A 21,784-nucleotide genomic window follows, 5' to 3' on the forward strand; every position below is an offset into this window, starting at 1 on the left:
GTCCAACCAGGAATGGGAAACATGCACGAAGCTTTCGTATATATAGTACAGGTCCTCCGCTTAATGATAGAGCCATAAACAACACCTACGAAGAAAACCTCTCGAAACCCTCCAGTCTTCTGATCTCTCTTCGATCTTTCTCGATCTGTTGTGTTTGTTTCGCGCGTTAGTGATAGCATAAATGGAGCAGATTTTGGGGGCTTTGAATAATACGGCTGGGGCGGAGAAGATGCCAAAGACTAAGATAGTTTGCACGTTGGGACCGTCGTCTCGATCGGTGGACATGCTAGAGAGGCTTCTGAGGGCAGGGATGAACGTAGCTCGCTTCAACTTCTCCCATGGCGATCATGCTTACCACCAAGAGACCCTCAATAATCTCAGGACTGCCATGAACAATACCAGCATTCTCTGTGCTGTCATGTTGGATACTAAGGTATTCTTTCCTTCTTCTTCGTAAGCTTTCTTTTCGATCTTTCATCTTGTTACATGTATGTTTGATTAATTCTTCCTTTAATTCTTAGCACTAAAAAATTGGGTGATAGTTTTGAGATTTGGGTATTTTAACCTTCCTGCTATATATCTTAGAAGTATACACGAAAAGAAAAATTATCTATGTGATACTGGTATAGCAAGAAAAATTGTACTGCTATTGCAAAAGCATTGGTTTTTCTAAATTATTCATCAACAGTTGAGTCTTAATGAAAATCGACCTCTAATATTCGGTCAGAAACTGCTTTACCTTAAACTTTTCTCCATAAATCATCAGTGGTATAAATTTTCCTAGCTTTAGAAAAAAAGTTGCGGTTGTAGAAAGAGATGCTTTGTAAAAGAAGAGGTACTGGCATTAAAAGCTCTTTCGTATTCTTCAAGTTTCTCTCTTGTTGATGTTCTCCAGAATGATGCTAATTAATTTACTTTCTAGTGATAAAGATATTTCTTGTGCTTTGAAGATTCTTAATTATATCGATGGTGAATTTTTCCAAACAAGACACTCGTGGGTGACTGAGTCCATGTATCTATCTACACCGAGCCAGTAATATTGGACTCAGTGTTTTCACTTGGTTCTTAGTTTCCTTTCGCAGAAGAAGTTTCAATTTAGCAGCAGATCATGTTGAGGATACTTGGATTTTTTGTCTGTGGTTGATTTCATGTTTTTTGTTGTTAATATTCAATTGAAAATTTACAGGGTCCCGAGATTCGAACTGGGCGTTTGAAGGGATCAAAACCCATACAGCTTCAGCAGGGTCAAGCCATTACCATCACCACTGACTATAGCATAGAAGGTGATGAGAATATGATAAGTATGAGCTATCCAAAGTTGGCCGAGGATTTGAAGACACAAAGTGTTATTCTTTGTGCCGATGGGAGTATTTCTCTTACTGTCGTGGCTTGTGACGAGGAACAAGGTTTGGTCCATTGTATTTGTGAAAACTCTGCAGTTCTTGGTGAGAGGAAGAATGTCAATCTCCCTGGGGTTATTGTTGACCTGCCAACCTTAACTGATAAAGACAAAGTGGATATTTTGGACTGGGGAGTTCCAAATAAGATTGACATAATTGCTTTGTCTTTCGTTCGCAAAGGTTCTGACCTTGTAGAGGTCCGAAAATTGCTAGGACCGCATGCAAAGAATATCCTTCTCATGTCAAAGGTATGTCGATTTGATATGTGAATTATTTACTAGGATTGGCAAACATTTGAAGACTCTTTTTGTCAAAACTCGAAGGAGACATGTCTGAGCTAGGAATTTCTCCAGTCTCCAAGATCATATATATATATTGACTGTAGCACTAGTTTACCAAGATAACATTCTGATATACGGACTGTTTTCTTGTGTTTTGGTAGGTTGAGAATCAAGAAGGCGTTTCTAATTTCGAAGATATTTTAGCCAACTCAGATGCATTTATGGTTGCACGAGGTGATCTAGGAATGGAAATTCCAATCGAAAAGATATTCCTAGCTCAGAAATGGATGATACTGAAAGCCAACACGCAAGGAAAACCAGTGGTGACTGCTACCCAGATGTTGGAATCCATGACCAAATCTCCCCGGCCAACCCGAGCTGAAGCCACAGATGTTGCTAATGCAGTTCTTGATGGCACTGACTGCGTGATGCTTAGCGGAGAAACTGCTGCTGGGGCATACCCTGAAATTGCTGTTCAAACCATGGTGAGAATCTGCAGAGAGGCAGAGAGTTTTATAGACTATGGACAACTTTTTAAGAGAATAATGGAAACTGCACCGACGCCTATGAGCCCATTAGAAAGCCTGGCCTCCTCAGCGGTGAGCACTGCCCAAAGCATTAAAGCAGCCTTGATTTTGGTCCTAACCAGAGGTGGAAGCACAGCAAAGCTGGTGGCTAAGTACAGGCCGAGCATTCCCATTCTGTCTGTGGTGGTTGCAGAGATAACAACAGATTCTTTCGAGTGGTCTTGCAGTGATGAGGCGCCTGCAAGGCATAGCCTTGTTTATAGGGGCCTGTGTCCTGTTTTGAGCTCAGCATCAGCAAGAGCTTCACCTGAAGAGTCGACCGAGGAAAGCATAAAGTTGGCCCTCCAACATGCAAAGACCAAGAAACTCTGCATGCCTGGGGACTCGGTCGTCGTGTTGCACAGAATAAACACTGCGTCTATTATCAAGATCATGATCGTTAATTGATTTTTGTTTCGTCGGATTGTTGTCAATTTATTATTAATCTAGTTTTGGTGAGGATCTTTGACACGTTGATGGTTTATTCAACAATTCTGATATTAGGAGTGCTTTCGAATGGAAAGATATTCATGTGATGTAATCAATTTTTGGAGGACAAAAACTACTAAATTTAATCCAAACTCTATCATCAAAATCTTATGAATTGATTTGAAAGTTCATGTGATTGGTGACACGTTATCAATAAACGGGAGAAGCTTACTTCTTTTGTATTTCGGGCGGTATTCTGTTCAGCATATCTTTTCATATTTCGGGGGATGCTTTTCTATACAATGGCCATGAAAAAGATTTATTTAACCAGTATCCTTCTTGACATACTCAAGATATCTAACTAGGAATTGGGACGAGTCGTCCGGCAATAAGTAGTATTCTTACATTCCAGCTTCTAAAGATTCATTCACTATGAACATGTTATTATATCACTCGTAGCATTAGCCGTATTCAAAAGAAAAATGATATTTACAATCTTAGAATAAAAAGTACATGACACTTACATTACCGGTAATAGATTCATCTAGGTAATATAAAAGCTAGGAGAGAAATAAGTAGACAGTCTTCTTCTTCTCTCTCTCTCTCTCTCTCTCTCTCTCTCTCTCTCTCTCTCTCAAAAGCTTTTCAATGTTCTAAAAAAATCTGCAAATACAAATCTTCTCAACTTCCTATTTTTGATCATTCTTTTCATCGATCATTGTTAGATTCTATTTATTTCTGTAAAAAGATAAATATAAATTCAAAATATGCTCAAATTTAATGTTATGTTCTACTACCTAATGCATAAACGAAGTTAATTCAGAATATGCTCAAATTAATGAAATAAAAATAGTTCAAGAAAAGCGACATGAATTAGTCTCTCAGAATATCCTAACATTTTTTTTTTTTTGGCAGAAAATTTAAACCAACAAAACCACTATTATAAAAGATGAAAAAGTTATTTAAAAAAAAAAAAAAACCATAATGATGAAAAGCTGAAATCGCTAAAATAACTATTACGATACTTTCTCGGCATCCAAGGAAACATTGGTCACATCTTATTGTGATACAACATGATAATCAATGTGAAGCCATTACAGGAATTACAGTCTTCAAGATGCTAGGGTCATACTAGGGCAACTATCCACAGTGCAGGCCAAGATGTCCCTGTAATCCCTGGTTATTCTGAAAGAGTCATAAACTTTTCCATTCCTGCTCTTCTTGTACTCAAACAACAGATTTGAATGGTCAAATGCTGTAAGTTTTATGAATCCATAGTCATAGTCTCTATATAAACTCCATTTGGTTTGGAGGGTGGTAAATGGTGAAAGGCTTGCTCCTCCACCACCAGCAACTACGTGTATTGTTCCATTCAAGGTGCCCTTGTAGTAGCGTTTCTCTTTGTTGGTGCAAATATTCTGCAAAGAGTGGCAACGAATATCAACTTACAAGAGTCTAGAATACAATTGCTGATAGCCAACAAATATTTCACAAAAAGCATGTCTCATGTTATTTGAAAAGGGATATTTGACAAATTGCACGCCAACGACCTATAGCTGTGGGAGATTTGCACAAAAATAACCAGCTAAAAAGAAAATCTGCATCTGCTGTCAAAGTAACTCCAACAGAGGTGACGGCCTTGATTTTAATTGTTTACTACAGTTGTTGACGCTTTAGTTTTTGCTAGTAGATGTTGTCTTGAGAAAAGCACAAAATTATCATTCTTGGAGATACGAAGAAAAGTCATCAAATAATGCCTATATCCTATATATCAATAATTTTTTTGACATCTCAAATTCACAAAATATGTCTTCAATATTGGCAGGCTACTTTCGAAACAGTCCAAAATTGAATTTTCATAACTGTGCATGAAGTAATTAGAAAAAAGACCTGGTATATGGGGCACGTCCTTTCATAACTGTGCACGTGGCCATACACAGCAATGTCCACCTTGTATTTCTGCCAGAGAGTTTGAAGGCTCTCCCTCCCCATTGGTTCCTCAAATGATCCTTCTTCTGCATAACTGGTATCTGATGAATAACCAAGTACTCGATGTGCAAGAAAAACTAGCCATGGTTGCTTTTGTCTGTCAACAGATGCCAAGCAGTGCTCAATGAACTTGTATTGCTCTGTGCCTTCCCGCCAGTCATGTTCTGTGTCAGCTATGCAGAACCGGAACATGCCATAATCAGTGGAGTACCTGAAAAAAAAAGATTGTTCAAGCAATTCTAACATATAGAAGCAAGTCCAATTACAAAAGGTATTGTGGGCAAACTATGGCAGTGTTGTTGTAGTTTTAATTTTAAATTTTATGCCTATAAACACAATGAGAGATGAAGGATGATCGATAGGTAATCTCTTTCAAGCCCTACTTTCTCTTTCTTCCCTCTCACATCCTATATTGCTAAAACTCTTCATAAACTATCTTTGACTCAGTATCAGAGCCTGTTTATTGGGCAGGTGCTTCATTTGAATGCAGGAACCCTTGTTAGCAATGAACCATTATACATTTCTCCTGTTTCTGTTCCAGGGCAGGACCTCTGCTCAAGATCCTTTATTTAAGCCTACACAAGTAAGGGGTGTTAGCCTGGTTAGCTTAATATATATATATATATATATATATGTATGTATGTTAGCCAAGTTCCCGGACTAATGGATTTCCAATAAGGAACATCAAGATCTCTCTTTTTCTCTCCCTTGGGTCAGTTTCCTGTGAACGTAGAAAATATCTTCAAGGAACTATCCGGGGGACTGGTTCTTATGGTCAAGGAGGAGAAATCTGCAACTATAAGCAAGAATATATGTGATTATTTTAAAACTTCTGAAAATGAATTTGATAGGGAAAAGCATGTGTTTTCTTCTGCAGGTAACTGAAGCTTTTCAGAAACTTTCATCTATGCTGGGGATTTTTCCCTTATATTTATGATTCAATGAGTAATTTATTATATGATTAAACCACTAATTTATTATATGATTAAACGAGTTTGGATTTGCTCAATTCATGAATGATTGAGGTCAAAGGTGCGAATATAATGATCTTCGGCAACTATCAGAACCAATTACTAAAAGCTTAGAATGCTAGTAATTGCAATGAAAAGCTCAACAAAGTCAAATCAATTACCAGAACTTAGCCCTATTCTCAGCCGGGACATAAAACATAGTCTCAGCCAACACACCGCATTCTCCCCCAGAGTCCATGTTCCCATAGAAAGATCCAGTCCCAGGCCAGTCACGCTCATGGTTACCACTGCAAAGAGAAATTACCATTTGGCACATAAGACGAGGCAAAAGACAAGTATATGATGAACTCTTGTATGCAAGGAGATTATGGTAAACCTTGCAATCATGTAAGGCACCGTTGATGCAATTGCCTCAACCTGTGCAGTAAATTGGTCCCACTGTGAAAGGTACCCATTTGCATAACATATATCTCCAATGTGGAAAATTATATCAATGTTCTTTATGTCTTGAATAAGCTCTCGAGTGGTGTTAAGAGAGCCACGCTGGAAATTGTTATATTCATTGGAACCATCAGCTTCATCCTGCAGGGTGAAAGATTTGAGTAAAATATCCAGAAACCAAATAAATTACATAATTCATTGGATAGGAATCATTATCTTAGAAAATGCCCTTTTAAAACATAAAGCAAGGTAAATAGCAATGTGGCAAATCAACATCAGAGTTGAAACAAGCTGCACATCCTACTCGGTAGCGAGAAATTGCTTATACTCCTTTAAGACCATATATCTATAGATTTAAAGTTATCGCAGAATAATAAGAAAGGGTTGAACAAGATAATAGTGTGTTCTTGTTGATTGATTCTCTTATACTTATGCTCTTGATGATATTGATAATCTATAAATATTAAAAAAAAAAAAAATACTTGGGCTATGCCTATTTACTAATCAATACAATTTTCTATTTACTTATAAAATATATATATATATATATATATATATAATTGCTGCAACTATAAACATATGAAAGTCATTTTAGCATGACTGAATAGTATGATTCCATGAGATATATTTAGTATTTTCCATGAGTTCAAACCTTCCCCATGTCACCAAAGATGACTACACGTTGTAGAGAATTTTGACCAGGATAAGGAGATGCTCTAAACTGATATTGTTCACTCCAAATGTAGGTACCATTGAATAATCTATGCCCCAGCTTGTAAGTATACCTGAATAATCAATAAGAAGAATATTGAATGTTTAGCTGCCAGTAAAGTAAAGCAGCCAACTGTGAATAGTACCTTATGGTAACCTTATCTTGAAAACTATTATTACTTCAAACTCAGTCCTTTTCAGAGAGCTATATTTAGAATTTCAAATGTATTGGACCACTTCATAATGGAGAGAAACAGTTAAGAGACCAATTAGTCTAACACCAGATTTTCACTTTTCTTCTTGGTGAACTAATCATTATGGATGATTGCACAGCTAAAAATATGAGGAAAAAATGACAGCACAATAAAATATTTCTTTTATCATTCCACCAGGTCTTTTATTTATATCAGCCTTGCATGACTACTTTGTAGTCATACTTAAATATATAAATTGAAGTTTCCATGATTTTTGGCCAGAAAGTAAGATTCTGCCAAAAGAAACCTGAATATTATGGATGGAATGTGCCTAGAAGTCTACATCAAATATCCTTCTCTGTGCATAAAACTTGGTCAGAAAATCCCAATGTTTTAAGAGGTGAAACATCCAGAAAAAACATCATATGCAAGGATAAAGATACAACATACACAGCATTGGGCCACAACTCCTTCAGAAAACTGGTATGTATAAATCCAGGATCACGCCATCCCACTGTCCTTGCTGGTGCACCTGTGGATATACATTGATAAAGTAAAATATCTACCAATGGGACATAACCCAATTTTGGGAATTTTTGACAATTTTGCATAGCAAAATGAACAGTAAAGCATTCTTTTTAAGAAAGGGCCAACTCCCAGATAGCTTTTAAGAAAACAAAGTATGAAGGAAATAATGTTACACACCGCACATGCTGTTACGATCAAAAGTCAGTGTCCCAGCTGGGGAATGCACACGGTCACCTCCTTTTCGACCCCACTCAACAAAAGGCTCTGCTTCATAGATCCCATATCCACTTGTCCATGTCACAGTCATCTGAGTACCATTTCAAGTTATCTCCTTGAAAGTTGTAAGAATGCTAAGTAAAAGCAGTAACTACAAAGGCAGCATTACAACAACTATCACATCCAATTATATAGCTGAAGGGAAAGAAGAAAAGTACAGTCGGCAAAAAAAAAAAATGTACAAGAAGGTGCCAGTAAACAAATGGAACACAAGCTTCAAGATAAAAGAATAGCTTAAAAAAAGGTGGGATGCGATGAACTATCTTTTTCTGCATTCATATTCTAGGCACACAACAGAAGAGGACTCCTTTACCTTAAAACAAGGGAGAAATTGTACTTACTTCATTCCATTCTTTTCCTTGTGCTAAGCGTGGGTAAACTGGTGCATTTGGATTTGCAAAAGCTACATGGTTCGACACTGCCACTAACTTGGGCTATTATTAAAAACAACACAAAATAAATAAGCAATTGCAGCGAGCGCTTATCAAGTTTAATCTAAAAATAACAACTAAAAGTAAATGTGTTGAATATAAAAGAAGATGACAGCACACGAGAGGAGAGAGCCAAAAGGACATAGGTAGAGGCCTTGAAGAAAGCCATAAATGCCAGCGCTAGGAGAAAAATGGTGGCTGTCAACGGAGTGCAGGGTGACTAAAAAGGATTCAATTATCCAACATAAGTATTCGAGACCAAGGCATTATTAGATTTATATTGTAGTCCACCAAGCATTAATCTGCTCCTGCCACGACATTCACACATTTAGATGCTAATGCCGTACTATAAAGAGGGTTAGCTGCCAAAGGTATCTATCCAGCAGGAGATCAAAAGCATCCATCACATAAGAACTATTAGATCCCAAAAATTTGGTACAAGTTAGTTATGCATAAATATGCAGGTGTTAGGGAAAAGACATTTTTTAGCATACATTTGACAAGCCACCAGAAAATAATGCAAAAGAGAAGTCTGATCTCTGGTTAATCAGCCGAAGCTTCAAATATCCTTTCCCGGAGTCTTTGTAATTATGACTGGAGTAGTTTGCATACTGATACTGCAAAAGTAAGACAATCCCAGTTCACTTTTCTTCCCTTTTTCAATTACAAAGAAAATGACGCTAAGAATTAATTCAGAAAAGCTATCCCCACTGTGCAGAACGAACCTTAATAGGTGCAGTACACAGTAGCGGGGGATAAACTCTTGGATTTACTTCGGGACAGGTGGAAGCACTAAAAATGAAATAAAAGGCTTCCATTTAGATCAAGGCCGTTTGGTTTAATTGCAGGCACATGCCGCACATAAAACAATGAAGATGTCGCAAGGTCCCAAATGTCAAGTGAAATGCAATGATATGTACTCACCTGAAATTGGCAGGAGAAAATACACCTATCCAATCATCAACTGACGGATTTGGAGAGCCATATTCCAACGTCACCCATTCCGTAGATTGTCCCTAGAAAAGTGAATAAAACTCGCATCAGTGAGGAGAACAAAACTATGTTCTTCATAATTTTAGGGGTTGATCCCTGCCTCAATGGTGTTCTCTGGCACATTCTATGATCTACAAAGAAGATCAACGGCCACAATGATAAAACTTGAAAAGCATGCGAACTTGAACATCATCATCAAGGTCAGTTAAACAAGTTTTTCTTTGAATACAACTGCTTAAATACTAAGACAGTTACAAAAAAAAAAAAAAAAAAGGAAAGAAGAAGAAGAAGAAGACCAATTTGGCAAAAAGAAAACACGGCGCTGTTGGAGCGTACCTTCATTCCGAGAATTTCAGGAGAAGCTTTAACATAAGCACGTTCATGAAGAGCAGATATTGCCTTATGAATAGCAATTTTCGACAGAGGCTGATCTCCATGTGACCACGCTTCTGGAAAGTTCGTAAGAACCAGTAGAATTGCCAAGGAGATCAGCTTTATTCCTCTCATCCCAATACCTACCCAGGGCCTGAATTCAATTAAAAGGAGAAATTTAAAACAAAAAAGACAATATGTGAGTTCATAGTAAAGAACTTTATAGAATACCCTGAATAAGTCGATATGAGAAGGTCAAAAACACTTCAGATACTATCTTCCCAGAAGCATTAATGAAATGCAGTGTTGCCATTTACCCACCCATTATTATCAAGCAGAAAGAGAGAGAGAGAATCCAAAATTTCATAACAAAGCAGGCCAACATGTTTGTAAATATATTGATAGATACCTCTATATACTGATTCCCCAGTAGTGGAAGCAAAATAAGGAACTGGTTTCCAAAAAATCAAAGCAAGCAGTTGTGTATCCACAGAAACTGAAGCAAGCACAAGAAAAGGAGAGAATTGTGCTGGATAAGAACAGACCTGGCGAAGACTGAACTGTGGCGAGCCGAAGTTCAATACAACAAAAACCGAAGATAGCTAGCCTATGAGTAAGATTTGACGTCGGGGAATATCTTATGTTTGATAAAAGATTCGGTCCTCGGGCCGAGAATGGAGCTGGTTATCAAAAGGTTCCGTTGGATGTGATGGGCACTGAACGACACGCTTCGAAGGGCAGGCGAGGCGTATTCGTTTGGTAAAGTACAAGTCCGTGGAACGCTCCTCATGATTGCTCTCCCAACGTGTATTAATTATCGACAACGTAGAGTGTCTAGTAAGAGCATTTCTATCCGTATCTTTATTTTTATTTTTATTTTTATATTTTAATTTAAAATCACATTTTTTTAAAATTTTTCTTAAATTATATTCACCTTTTAAAAACTTTATACATTTCATTTTTCATCTTTATCTCTATTCTAAAAACCTTTCACATCCTATTTTCCAACCGTGCTACGTTACGAGAGAAGGGGAGAGAAGAAGACGTAAGGTGAAAGGGGAAATTGTTGGAACGAGAGAGCGATGCAGATGTATAGTGGGTCCTCAAATATAAAAATCTCCTGTAATACCCATAAATTTCATCTGTATTTTAAGAAACGGGATGGAGTGCGAAATTGAGCCTAATCCTATAATTTTTCTCCAAATTATAAGGATGGGATGAGATGCAGAACAGGATGAGATGCTCTAAGAGCACTTTCAATGACTTCTCTATTTTATCTTTTAAAATACATCATCAAAATTTATTATTTTTATTTTACATAATAATTTTTACAATATATTATATATCAACTTATCTATTTTTTCTTTGTATCATTTAAATATTATATTTTTTATTCTTTTTTATTAATTTTAAATATTTTTAAAAATATTTACACATGATGAGAAAATGAGAAATCACATGAAAAGAAAAGAGAAAATAATTAAAAATATTTACATTTGATGAATAGAATCCTCTATATGTAAAGGAATTACTGTAGCAAAATATATAATGTTTTTAAAGTATAAAATCTAATGGAGTGGCATGTTAAGAATATTTATTTATATTTTGAAGGAAAATATATTTTACAATAATTATTGGGAGTGCTCGTAAGTTTAGAGACCATATTTTGCGGGATACCAACTCAGATCTTGGAAAATGGACTTCAACATCCAAGAAATATCAAAACTCACCTACTGGCAGTCGAAAAAGCAACGGCTTTGCGTTAAAAAAATGGGCTTCCGTCAATACTCATCGGCGTCTAGCGATGGCACTCAGTCAACTTTCAAGTTCTTGGATGGAAAGAAAGATGTACCGACCAAGACCACTATTGGCTACAATAGCCAATTTAATCCAATCATAGATGCTTTTTCACCAACCGGAAGTTCTCCTTTACACCAGACAATAAGTTCTCCACCACTTACCAAAGTCCAATCAAAATTTTAAGCCATACATTCCCCTCAGACTTTCATTTCAGAAGATTTCATCAAAAAGTAGGTGCAGCTTCATCAATAGGCTTAGAGGAATGGATTGCTTGTTTGCTGAAAACTAGTTCAGATTTACTTAGGGACTCAAATCCGATGGACAGCTTGTTGACTGAAAATATGAACCAAGGGAACCAAATGAACCAGAATTTAACAGGCGAACCGAGTAAACTGGGACTAGGCCCGTGGGAAGATACGACAACCTTTAAAGGCACAGCTGAAGAGTTGCATCCTCTTGATGATAAGGCCCGATTTCAAGATAAACAAGGACCATCTTACAATGTGCACAGCCCTTCGGGATTAAAGCCCAAGGTACATAACTTCTTGCCCTCTATTACTTATATTCCAGTCCAATTGGTGGGCCCATCTGATCCAATCTCTAACTCACAATCAGTCTCAAAGAAACCAAAAGAACCAGGGCCAAAACTCTGCTTTGTAGGAAAAAATGAAAAATGAAAACTCCTCTTCTAAAAACTCAATAAGGTTGACCCCAACAACTGAAATAGAAACTTCCCAAAAAAGAGTATTCTCTCCTAACTTCAATGACCCAAACTTATAAAGATCTAAAGTCCAAAAAATTGCAGAACCTGAGAATCTACATTCTTGAATCATAATCAAAGACACAGGGGATGATGATAAGGAGGCGGCTGATTTATCCATTAAAACTAAGTCATCTGGGAAAGCCAAAAAAACAAGAGAAGCTGCGAAGAAAAAACCCTACAGCAAAGTCACACCAAAGGCACCATTGCCTAAACACTCCAAGAAAGCTAATGAGGTGGGGTATATCATGCCTCCAGTTGATCCATGAAGACATTGATATGGAATTACATAGATTTAGCCCGCCCCAAAGCAATTAGAAGTTTAAGGGCTTTTATAAAAAAATATAATCCTGATATTATCTTTTTGTCGAAAACCTTGGTGGCTAATAATAGCACCACTACTATTGTAAATAGACTAAGTTTTCACCTTTTTGTAACTGTCCCAACCTCAAGAAAAAAAGGAGATCTTTTGTTACTATAGCGACCAGGTGTTGATATTGAACCGGTCCATACTAATGTTAATGCTATTTCTGTTTTGTGTTATTATGACCCTCCAAATCACCCTTGGTTAGTATCTTTTGTTTACGTATCGGCTCAGTGGAAACAAAAAGCAAGCTTCTAGGCCCATTTGGATAGAACTCATAGCTCATTTACAAGTCCTTGGCTTTGCATAGGGGACTTCAACGATTTACTATGTCAAAATGGAAAGTATGGAGGCAGGCCAGTTACATTATCTTCCATAGGTGGCTTGCAAAACCTAATGGATACTTATGGCTTTATCGATATTGGCTTCTCAGGACCCTCATTCATATGGACAAATAACAGAATTGGAAGAGTGATGATCAGAGAAAGGCTTGATCGAGGTATAGCTGATGCAAAATAGCGCCTAATTTTTCCTAGATGCTACTATCCAACATATAAATTATGTGGCCTCTGACCATAACCCTCTCTTATTAAATAATGTGAAGACAACAAAAAATCCATCTCCTTTCAAATTTGAGGAATTTTGGACTAGGAACCCCTTAGCAACATAATCATCCAAGAAGCTTGGAGCTTACAAATTCAAGGGAATCCAGCACTGCAACAAAATCAAGGAAGCAAAAAATGCACTCAAACATTGGAACAAATATCATTTTAAAAAAATTCAAAGAAATATTCAGCAACTTGAGATGGAGTTAAGCAACCTTCAAAACAACAATCCAAATTACTGGAGCCTATAGAGAGAAAAATACCTCCACTTCAAAATTCAAGAGCAACTAAAGCATGAAGAAATTTTATGGAGGCAAAAATCAAGAATAAATTGGCTCACCACCACGAATCTGAATACAAAGTACTACCACCTGTCAACCACAATCTGTCGCAGAAGAAATGGGATTGACTCGATCAAGATGAGCCCAGGTAATTGGACTATGGATCAGAATATTATTGAATCTACTTTCATTAACTACTTTGAATCCGTTTATACCTCCACGAACCCCTCTTTCCCGAAGCATCTTGAAAATCTCTTTCAAAGGCATATTTCAAATGAAGAAAATGATTTCCTAACTGCCATACCTTTGGAAGCTAAAATTCTTGGAGCTATAAAGCAAATCTCAAACAATAAGGCTCCAGGACCAGATGGAATGACGGACCTTTTTTATGAACATTACTGGCACATTATTAAAATTGATGTGATTGCGGCAATACAAAACTTTTTCCGAAGTGGAAAACTTCTGAAACAGATAAATCATACCCACATAACTCTCATTCCAAAAATAGTAAGTCCAAGGGCTCCACAACACTATAGACCCATAAGCCTAACTAATTTCATTTACAAAGTCATCATAAAAATCTTGGCAAACCGCTTAAAGAAATCTCTCCCAAGCATCATATCCCCTTTCCAAACAGCTTTTGTCCTAGACTGTAACATAAAACAAAACTCCATAATTGCTCATAAGATGCTTCATCATTTAAAACACCACAAAGACAAAAAAGGGCAGATGGCTTTGAAGCTTGATATGGAAAAAACTTTTGACTATATAGAATGAAATTTTCTATTTGCAATTATGAAAGTCCTAGGTTTCAGCTCGATTTGGATAAATCTCATCAAGGAGTGTATAACGAGGGCTTTGTTCTTAGTTCTCATCAATGAATCCCAAAAAGGTTTTTCCAAAGCACAAAGAGGATTTCGGCAAGGTGATCCTATTTCACATTTTCTCTTCATTCTCTGTACGGAAGTCTTTTCAAGATTATTGGTGAGATTAGAAACATACAGAACCTAGAAAGTATTAAAATCAGTAGAGAATGTCCACCTATTTCTCACTTTCTTTTTGCAGATTATCTAATAATCTTTGGAAATTCAAAAGAAAAGTCAATCCTGGCTATCAATAAAGTCCTAGAGAAATATCAACCTTGGTCTGACCAACAAATCAATCAAAGTAAATCCTCAATCTTTGTTACCCAAAATACAAACCAGGCAACTAGAAGAATCATCTCAGCAAATTTTTCATACAAAGAATCATCCTAAAAAATGAAATACCTAGGAATGCAGACTACATTTGGCCGATCTAGAAAAGAAGATTACAAAGATTTGTTGGCGAAAATAAATAAAAGACTGGATGACTAGAAATAAAAAATGCTCTCTCAGGCTAGAAGAACCATGCTCCTCCGATCAGTAGCAAGCTCTATTCCAACATACCAAATGTCAATACATATGTTCCCAAAGTCCATTTGCAAGATACTCAATTCCAGTTTCAGAAAATTCTGGTGGGGAAAATCAAATGATCAAATAAACAAGTTTTATCTGAAATCTTGGAAATCCATATGCCAACCAAAAAAAGATGGAGGTTTGAGTTTATGACTGATGGAAAATATGAATATGGCTTTGATAGCAAAGACATGATGAGAAATGTTCAAATTCATTATAATTTTTTTAAAATTTTAATATAATAATAATATAAAAAAAGAGAATGGTTAGAGCCACAAAAAAATCCACAATGTAGTTTACTAACAAGTGGCAATCCAGATTAAAAAAGTATGGCTGAGAAGGAACACTTTGTGTTTGAGAACAAACTCACTTGCCCGAGAAGGCTGATATTATTTGCAATAGAGTCTTTAGAGGAATTTAAAAGAGCAAACAGAAGGCAAGCGATAGCAAATCAGCAGGGACACAGACCAAACAGTTTAGCAGATTGGGTTAAGCCTAGAGCAGAATTTGTAAAGGTGAATTGGGATGCTTATACAAATTTAAGAAGAGAAAAATGGGCATGGGGGTGATCATGAGAGATGAGAATGCATATGTCTTACTAGTAGTTTGTGACAGCAGAAGAAATGTACAGTCAGTAGAGGTAGCAGAATGCCATGCACTGTGGAAAGCATTTGTGACTCCCCCAAATCTCCACGCACGGACACGGGAAAATCGAGACGTCCGGATGGTGACAACCCGGGTCACCACCCTATCGACGAGTGCCAAGTGTGTGCAAAAGCAACAAATGTGCACGAATGAACACGCAGCGGATAACGAAAGTCATATAACTAAGTACCAGAATTTTCTTAATACAATACAAGCTGTTTAAAACATACATAATTAAAATATTACAAAAACACAAATATAGTTTTAAACCAAACTATAAAGCATAACTTCGACATCAAAACTCCGGCGGAGCCGCATCCTCGGGCTCAGCCTCCTCCTCCTCCTCGAATCCTGCACCAAAAGCTACGGAACCAAAAATGGTACCGCAGGTAAGCAAAACCCAAACACTACCAGATAAAAACATATAGAACTCAAACAAAATGCATGAAGCATGCCCGATGCACAAAACCCAAAAACATAATTTTCCACACACGCCAAAAACCCATTTGGCCCAAAAACACATCCTTTCCGAAAAACACGCCAAAAGTCACATTTGGCTTTTGTCCGACTCAAACCATTATCCATATTAACCGTATGCACCATGACCTCCCCTAGGGGTCATCCGCACACCCTGGCTCCAGTGTCACACCGCAGAGTACCACCACGCATGTGACACCTAACGAGCGATGCCCAGTTCCGTGCCCCGCACATTCGCAGCCAAGCATCCTCTAACCCTCACCAGCAAAGGGCCACGGAGTCGGTGTGTAGAGCGTTGCCCGGTTCCGCGCCCGGCGCGTTCGTAGCCAAGCATCCCCTAGCCCCCGCTCCCGTCGTCTAGCGACAACCCAGGGGACATCACTCAGTTTATTCCGCTCCCGAGTGACCAGAGGAACTCCACCGGGATAATACCCCATCCCGGCTTGGGGTCGTGATACACACGCACCCGTAAGACCACTTACGCCAATAAACAGGCTTTTCACACTTAAACAAAAACACACGTACACGCACCATGTAATGCCATATCAATGCAAAATAAAATAATCCAACACATAAATCAAATAAACAAGCAACTCCGTCCTCCATCCATCCGACCCCCGAACTCCTCGGACTCAGTCCGGAATCAACCAACCAGCAGATTAATTAATTGAAAGAGCAATATACATTTAAATCTGAAAATAGGGTTTGGAAAATACTTACAGTGCTATATGGTATTTTTAGAAAGCTTGCAGCGTTGCAAACGGCGGAAGAAAAGCAACGTAACAGTGTAATTTACACTGTTGTCGTGGGTAATAAATTACCCATTTTCGAACAGGGACAAACCAAGGCACGAAATTGATAGGGAATGGTCTTGAGATATTTATGAAGCTAAAGGAAATGAGTTTTGGCCGTGAGTGGTGGTGGAAATGGCGGTCGAAGGCCAAAAAGGGGCTGAACGGAGTTGAGCTCGTGGGAGCTGCTTCGGCAACGGATCGAGGCCGGAAATGAGTGGTTTAGGTCGGCAAGAGGTAGGGGAAGAAGCTGTGAAAAGATGGTGGCCGGAGGTGGTGCGACGGCGCCGAAATCGGTGAAAAACCGTATGGCTTGGAGGAGCTCGTGGTGGCTAACGGTGGCTCGGATGGAGGTGAAACTTGGTGGGGATGTTCACCGGTGAGAGGGGAAGAAAACTGGGTGGGTGGTGTAGGCCACGCCGCCGGCGAGCGGCGGTTCTGGGCTGCGAAAGCAACCGGCGACAGGGGCAAAAACAGAGCAGGTGCAGCAACTTCCGGCGGCTCTCGAAAGCTAACGGCTGGTCCGATGGCTCTGAAAATTGGTGGGGATGATCTCTGGTGGAAGGGGAAGAGAATGGTGGTGGCGGTGCACTAAACGGTGACCGGACGGCGGAGAACTGGCCGGTCAAAGTGGCGGCGACGGGAATGAGAAAAAGGGGCAGCTATGTGTACGTGGGAGAGAAAGGAGAAGAAAGAAGAAGAAAAGAAAGAAAAAGAAAGAAAAAGAAGGAAAAAGAAAAGGAAAAAGGGAAAAAGAAAAAGAGGAAAGAAAAGAAATGAGGTCCAATCCTCACTCCGGAGACCAAAAACCGATCCGCCGAAAACGATATTAAAAACTGTAAAACGACTAAAATAAATTAAACACAACATCAAATAAATTAAAACCAATTTAAAATACATTAATTTAAAATAAATAAACCAATATATTAATTAAAATAAAAACAACAGTTCAGTGAAAATACACGTAAAAGCGGGTCATCACAGCATTGCAGGTATGCAATGAACTCAATGTACAAAAAGTTATATTTGAAGGTGATGCAAAGGCAATAATCGAGGCTATGAAGAATACTGAAGAGAATTGGTCAATTATAGGTCATTTAATTGAAGATATTAGAAATGTATTGACAAATAGAAAGGATTGGATATTACAGTTTGACTTTAGAGAAATAAATACTGTGGAACATAATTTGGCTAAGGCTGCTTTGAATTTTGATGAGAAAAGAATTTGGATAGAAGATGTTCCAGTTTGTATAGTTCATAGTTTGGAACAAGACAGAAGTTGTAAAGATTGATTTTTATTAATGAAAGTTAAGGTTCATTTAAAAAAACAAGATGCCACGTTATATATTTTTTTCTTTTTTTCTATTCTCCCCCCCCCCCCCCCCCCCCACGTCCCTCTCCCCTCCTCCCATTTCCCTCACCCATTCCAATCACTGCACAATCCGGGACCACCTGAGGTGGTTCTCTAGCCACTAAACGACGACAGTCGACCATACAATCAAGGGTGGCCCTAGCCACGCCGCAATCATGCACAGCCCCTTCTCCCCATGACCATGCCTCTCCCCCTCCCATTTCCTTCTCCCTTTCCCTCGCATGCAATGTCTACCCCCCAGGGTGGTTCCCGACCACTCAAGCCGATGGACGATGGCTGTCGGCTAGAAGGTGTGACCACCCAGCCACTCAAAGCTCATCGTGACCACACTCTAGCTACACAATCTATGACCGCGCACTCCCAATCCTTACCGACACAAGCCGCGACCACACTCCATGACCGTCGGTGACTTCTGTTCACTTTGAGGTGGTCGGTGGTAGGTGTAGGAAGGGGAGAGAGAGAGAGAGAGAGAGAGAGAGAGAGAGAGAGAGAGAGAGAGAGAGAGAGAGAGAGAGAGAGAGAGAGAGAGAGAGAGAGAGAGAGAGGTGAGGCACTGGGAGATCAAGGTGATAAAAGGGAACAAAAAAACATATGGCACACTAGTAGTACACGACATCAGTGTGTGGGATCTGTTTGTGAGATTTTTTTGTGTCTATAGTGTTTTTCATAAAAAATAATAATTTTATCATATTTTATTAAAAGAAACTGCTAGAGACACAGATATCCCACACACTGATTTGGTAGTATGTCAGGTTAGCTTTTTTTTTTTTTACACTCTAAGAATGAGAGTCGCCTACTGCTTTCACTTCCCCTCTCTATCTCTACTCCTTTCCCTTCTTCCCCCCACCTTTCTTTTCCCTTGCCAGACCCTGCACAAAGACTTTCATTCTTGTCTACAAAGGAACAGACTCTACACGAAGGCCAATCCCAAGTTTCTAGTGGACTATAATTGCTTTGCCAAAATGAAGAAACAATTAGATTACAGATATATTTAATTAGGAAATTTTGTTAAATCTTTAATTAAAAATATCAAAGTGTAAGATTAGATTAAATGAAAAAAGAAAATCCATGTGCGTAAAATGCATATATACACCAAAGAGAGCAAGCCATGTGCGTAAAAAAAATAAAAAAAAAGGGGAGAGAGAGAGAGAGAGAGAGAGAGAGAGAGAGAGAGAGAGAGAGAGAGAGAGAGAGAGAGAGAGAGAGAGAGAGAGAGAGAGAGAGAGAGAGAGAGAGAGAGAGAGAGAGAGAGAGAGAATAAATGGTAAGAGTGAAAGAGAATTGTGAGAGGTACATTTGTTGAAGGTCCTACATATGTGAGAGTAAAAGAGATACTTATGCCATGGAGGTAAGCTTATCAGTGGCCAACGAGGGGCTGGAAATAGAATGCGGGTGGGAAAGAAAGCTAAAATTGGATGTAGGAGGGTAGGAAATTAAAAGGACACGTGTCCAATGGTACTGAATGGGACCAATGGATAACACCATAGAAAGTTTTTGAAAAACAAAAAGAAAAAAAAAAAAAAAAAGAAAAAATCTGACATTGCATAATGCGACGTCAGGGTGTGAGATTCCTTTGTGGAATCCCTGTATGTCTATAGTGGCCATTTTTATTAAATTCTTAATTTTTATCTAAAATCATTTCATCTCATCTCACTATTCAAATTGTTGTCCAGATGACTAATACAAGAGGAGGTGAATTGAGTTGCATTTAAAAATTAACGATTATAAATCAAGTACATAATATAAAATATAAACAAAATATGAAACAGTAATAAATATAAAGAGTAAAAGTAAGAAAAAATCAAACTCAGTATGTTAACGAGGTTCGGCTCCACTGCCTACTTCTTCGCCTCAAGCTACCCCTTGAGGATCAACAAATTCACTATTCAACCTCTTTCAGGTGGAGATAGAAATCTATTATACATTTAAACAACATCGCTATAAAGGATCCTTGTAGAACACCCTCTACACTTGCAATCACTTTATACTTAGTGATTCAACTATTCTTTGTGTAGAACACTTTATACACGCACAAGGGTTATACCACCCTTTTACTGATATAAGAGTTGATAATAAGTACCTTATCAGAGAACACTCTTTAATGAATGAAATAAGAACAATACAATGCAAACTATATCTCTCTCAAAATGAACAATGATTAAGGCTTAATGCTTAGAGAAGAAAGAATTGAAGCTTTGAATGAATATTGTATGCTATTGGTGTTGTGAATTTGAAGCTCTCAAATGATCTATTTATAGGCATATGAGACTTCATATTCAAATTTAAAAAGATTCACTTGTCAAAGACAATATCATTCACTTTTTCAAAAAATTCAAATAAAAATTTTTTCTTTTTCATTTTTCAAAGACAACGTCATTTACTTTTCAAAAATTTCAACCTTAATCTTTTTACTTTTCGCATATGACAAAAGAAGTACATTTTACTTTTCAAAATTTTCAAACAAAATCATCTAAATTGTGTATAAGTCAAAAAGAGCATCAATCACTTTTGAAAATATTCAAATAAAGCATGCATATGTGAAAGATAATAATCAATCATCTTTAATATTTTCAAATTTTCAAACAAAATCATCTACTTTTTGCATAAGTCAAAAAGAGTATCAATCACTTTTAAAAAGATTCAAATAAAGCATGCACATGTGAAAGATGACAATCAATCATCTTTCAAAATTTTTAAATTTAATTTTTAAAATATTCATGCACATGTAGAAAATATATTTTGATACTTTATGATAAAATATTAATTTTTAACCTTAATCCTAATTTTGATTTTTAAGAGATTTATAATATTACTCTGTGAGTTTTAATGTGAATTTGTTCCTTTCTTGCTCATACTTAGTTCCTTAATTTGTTTGACCCTATTGTGTAGACAACTTAAGTTTAAGACTCATTTATTCTTTAAATTTATTTGTTATTATCAAAATCAATGTGTAGATATATAATGACACGAAGTTTGAAACCTTGGGTCAACACAGATTGTACATAAATGCATTTATTAAATATGTACATTAGTATAAATGAATTCTTTTTAATATTTTTTAAATATCCTTAACCATTTAAAAAAATTAGAAAATATAAATTCTCTAATAGTCATGTTATTAACCATTAATAAATAATAATAATAATAACAATAAAAATATATGATTGGGTACATTTGGTAGATATATTTGATAGTCATATTATTATTTTCTATTAATTATTACAATATAACCCTTCTCTGAATAGAAATAATTTATATATTTTTAAATAGATAAATTTTGCACAGATCTTGTAAAAAGTTAGATGATCCATCTTAACAAGTATTAAAAAATCATTTTTTTTTACAATAAAATTCATTTTTTTACAAGAAGACTACATAAAGTTTTTCTATTTTAAACCTGTAGTTAAGATTACTCTTCTATCTATAATACTTAGTTATTCATATTAAATTCAATAGATATCAATTTTAAAAAAAATTATACTCAACAACTCTAACGTAACATTAATCATAAGCAATGAATTATATCATAAATATTCTAATATATATTACATTATTAATAATGTTACGTGAATGTTATATTCGAAGCAAATAACAATATTTACTTTCATTTATATTTGTATTTATACATAGATGAATTGATACTACAGAAAAGAAAAGGCAAATTAAAAGAT

General features: G+C 37.0%; 2 protein-coding genes across 5 annotated transcripts; one reads left to right on the plus strand and one right to left on the minus strand.

The window, feature by feature from the left end:
• On the plus strand, positions 1 to 2,842 carry LOC122309221 (pyruvate kinase, cytosolic isozyme-like). The gene is made up of 3 exons (XM_043122615.1): positions 1 to 433; positions 1,187 to 1,648; positions 1,843 to 2,842. Exons 1-3 carry the CDS (start codon positions 182 to 184, stop codon positions 2,653 to 2,655), a joined length of 1,527 nt encoding a protein of 508 aa, XP_042978549.1. The 5' UTR covers positions 1 to 181; the 3' UTR covers positions 2,656 to 2,842.
• Positions 2,843 to 3,661: 819 nt separating this feature from the next.
• On the minus strand, positions 3,662 to 10,348 carry LOC122311479 (probable inactive purple acid phosphatase 1). 4 transcript variants are annotated; one of them, XM_043126045.1, is made up of 13 exons: positions 10,128 to 10,348; positions 9,547 to 9,725; positions 9,142 to 9,233; positions 8,943 to 9,009; positions 8,712 to 8,834; positions 8,128 to 8,220; positions 7,688 to 7,817; positions 7,433 to 7,514; positions 6,730 to 6,862; positions 6,013 to 6,218; positions 5,798 to 5,923; positions 4,567 to 4,876; positions 3,662 to 4,094 (listed from the first exon to the last, which is right to left on the minus strand). In XM_043126045.1, the coding sequence occupies exons 2-13, from the start codon at positions 9,715 to 9,717 to the stop codon at positions 3,789 to 3,791; spliced, it is 1,839 nt and encodes a 612-aa protein (XP_042981979.1). In that variant the 5' UTR covers positions 9,718 to 9,725; positions 10,128 to 10,348; the 3' UTR covers positions 3,662 to 3,788. The 4 variants fall into 4 exon arrangements, with proteins under 4 accessions (XP_042981979.1, XP_042981976.1, XP_042981977.1 ...); XM_043126042.1 differs by having other exon boundaries at positions 9,547 to 9,736; XM_043126043.1 differs by having other exon boundaries at positions 9,547 to 9,736; positions 9,992 to 10,137.
• Between the last annotated feature and the right edge of the window lie 11,436 nt (positions 10,349 to 21,784).

This window comes from Carya illinoinensis, chromosome 5 (genome assembly GCF_018687715.1).
Source record: "Carya illinoinensis cultivar Pawnee chromosome 5, C.illinoinensisPawnee_v1, whole genome shotgun sequence".
In the NCBI taxonomy this organism is placed as follows: domain Eukaryota; kingdom Viridiplantae; phylum Streptophyta; class Magnoliopsida; order Fagales; family Juglandaceae; genus Carya; species Carya illinoinensis.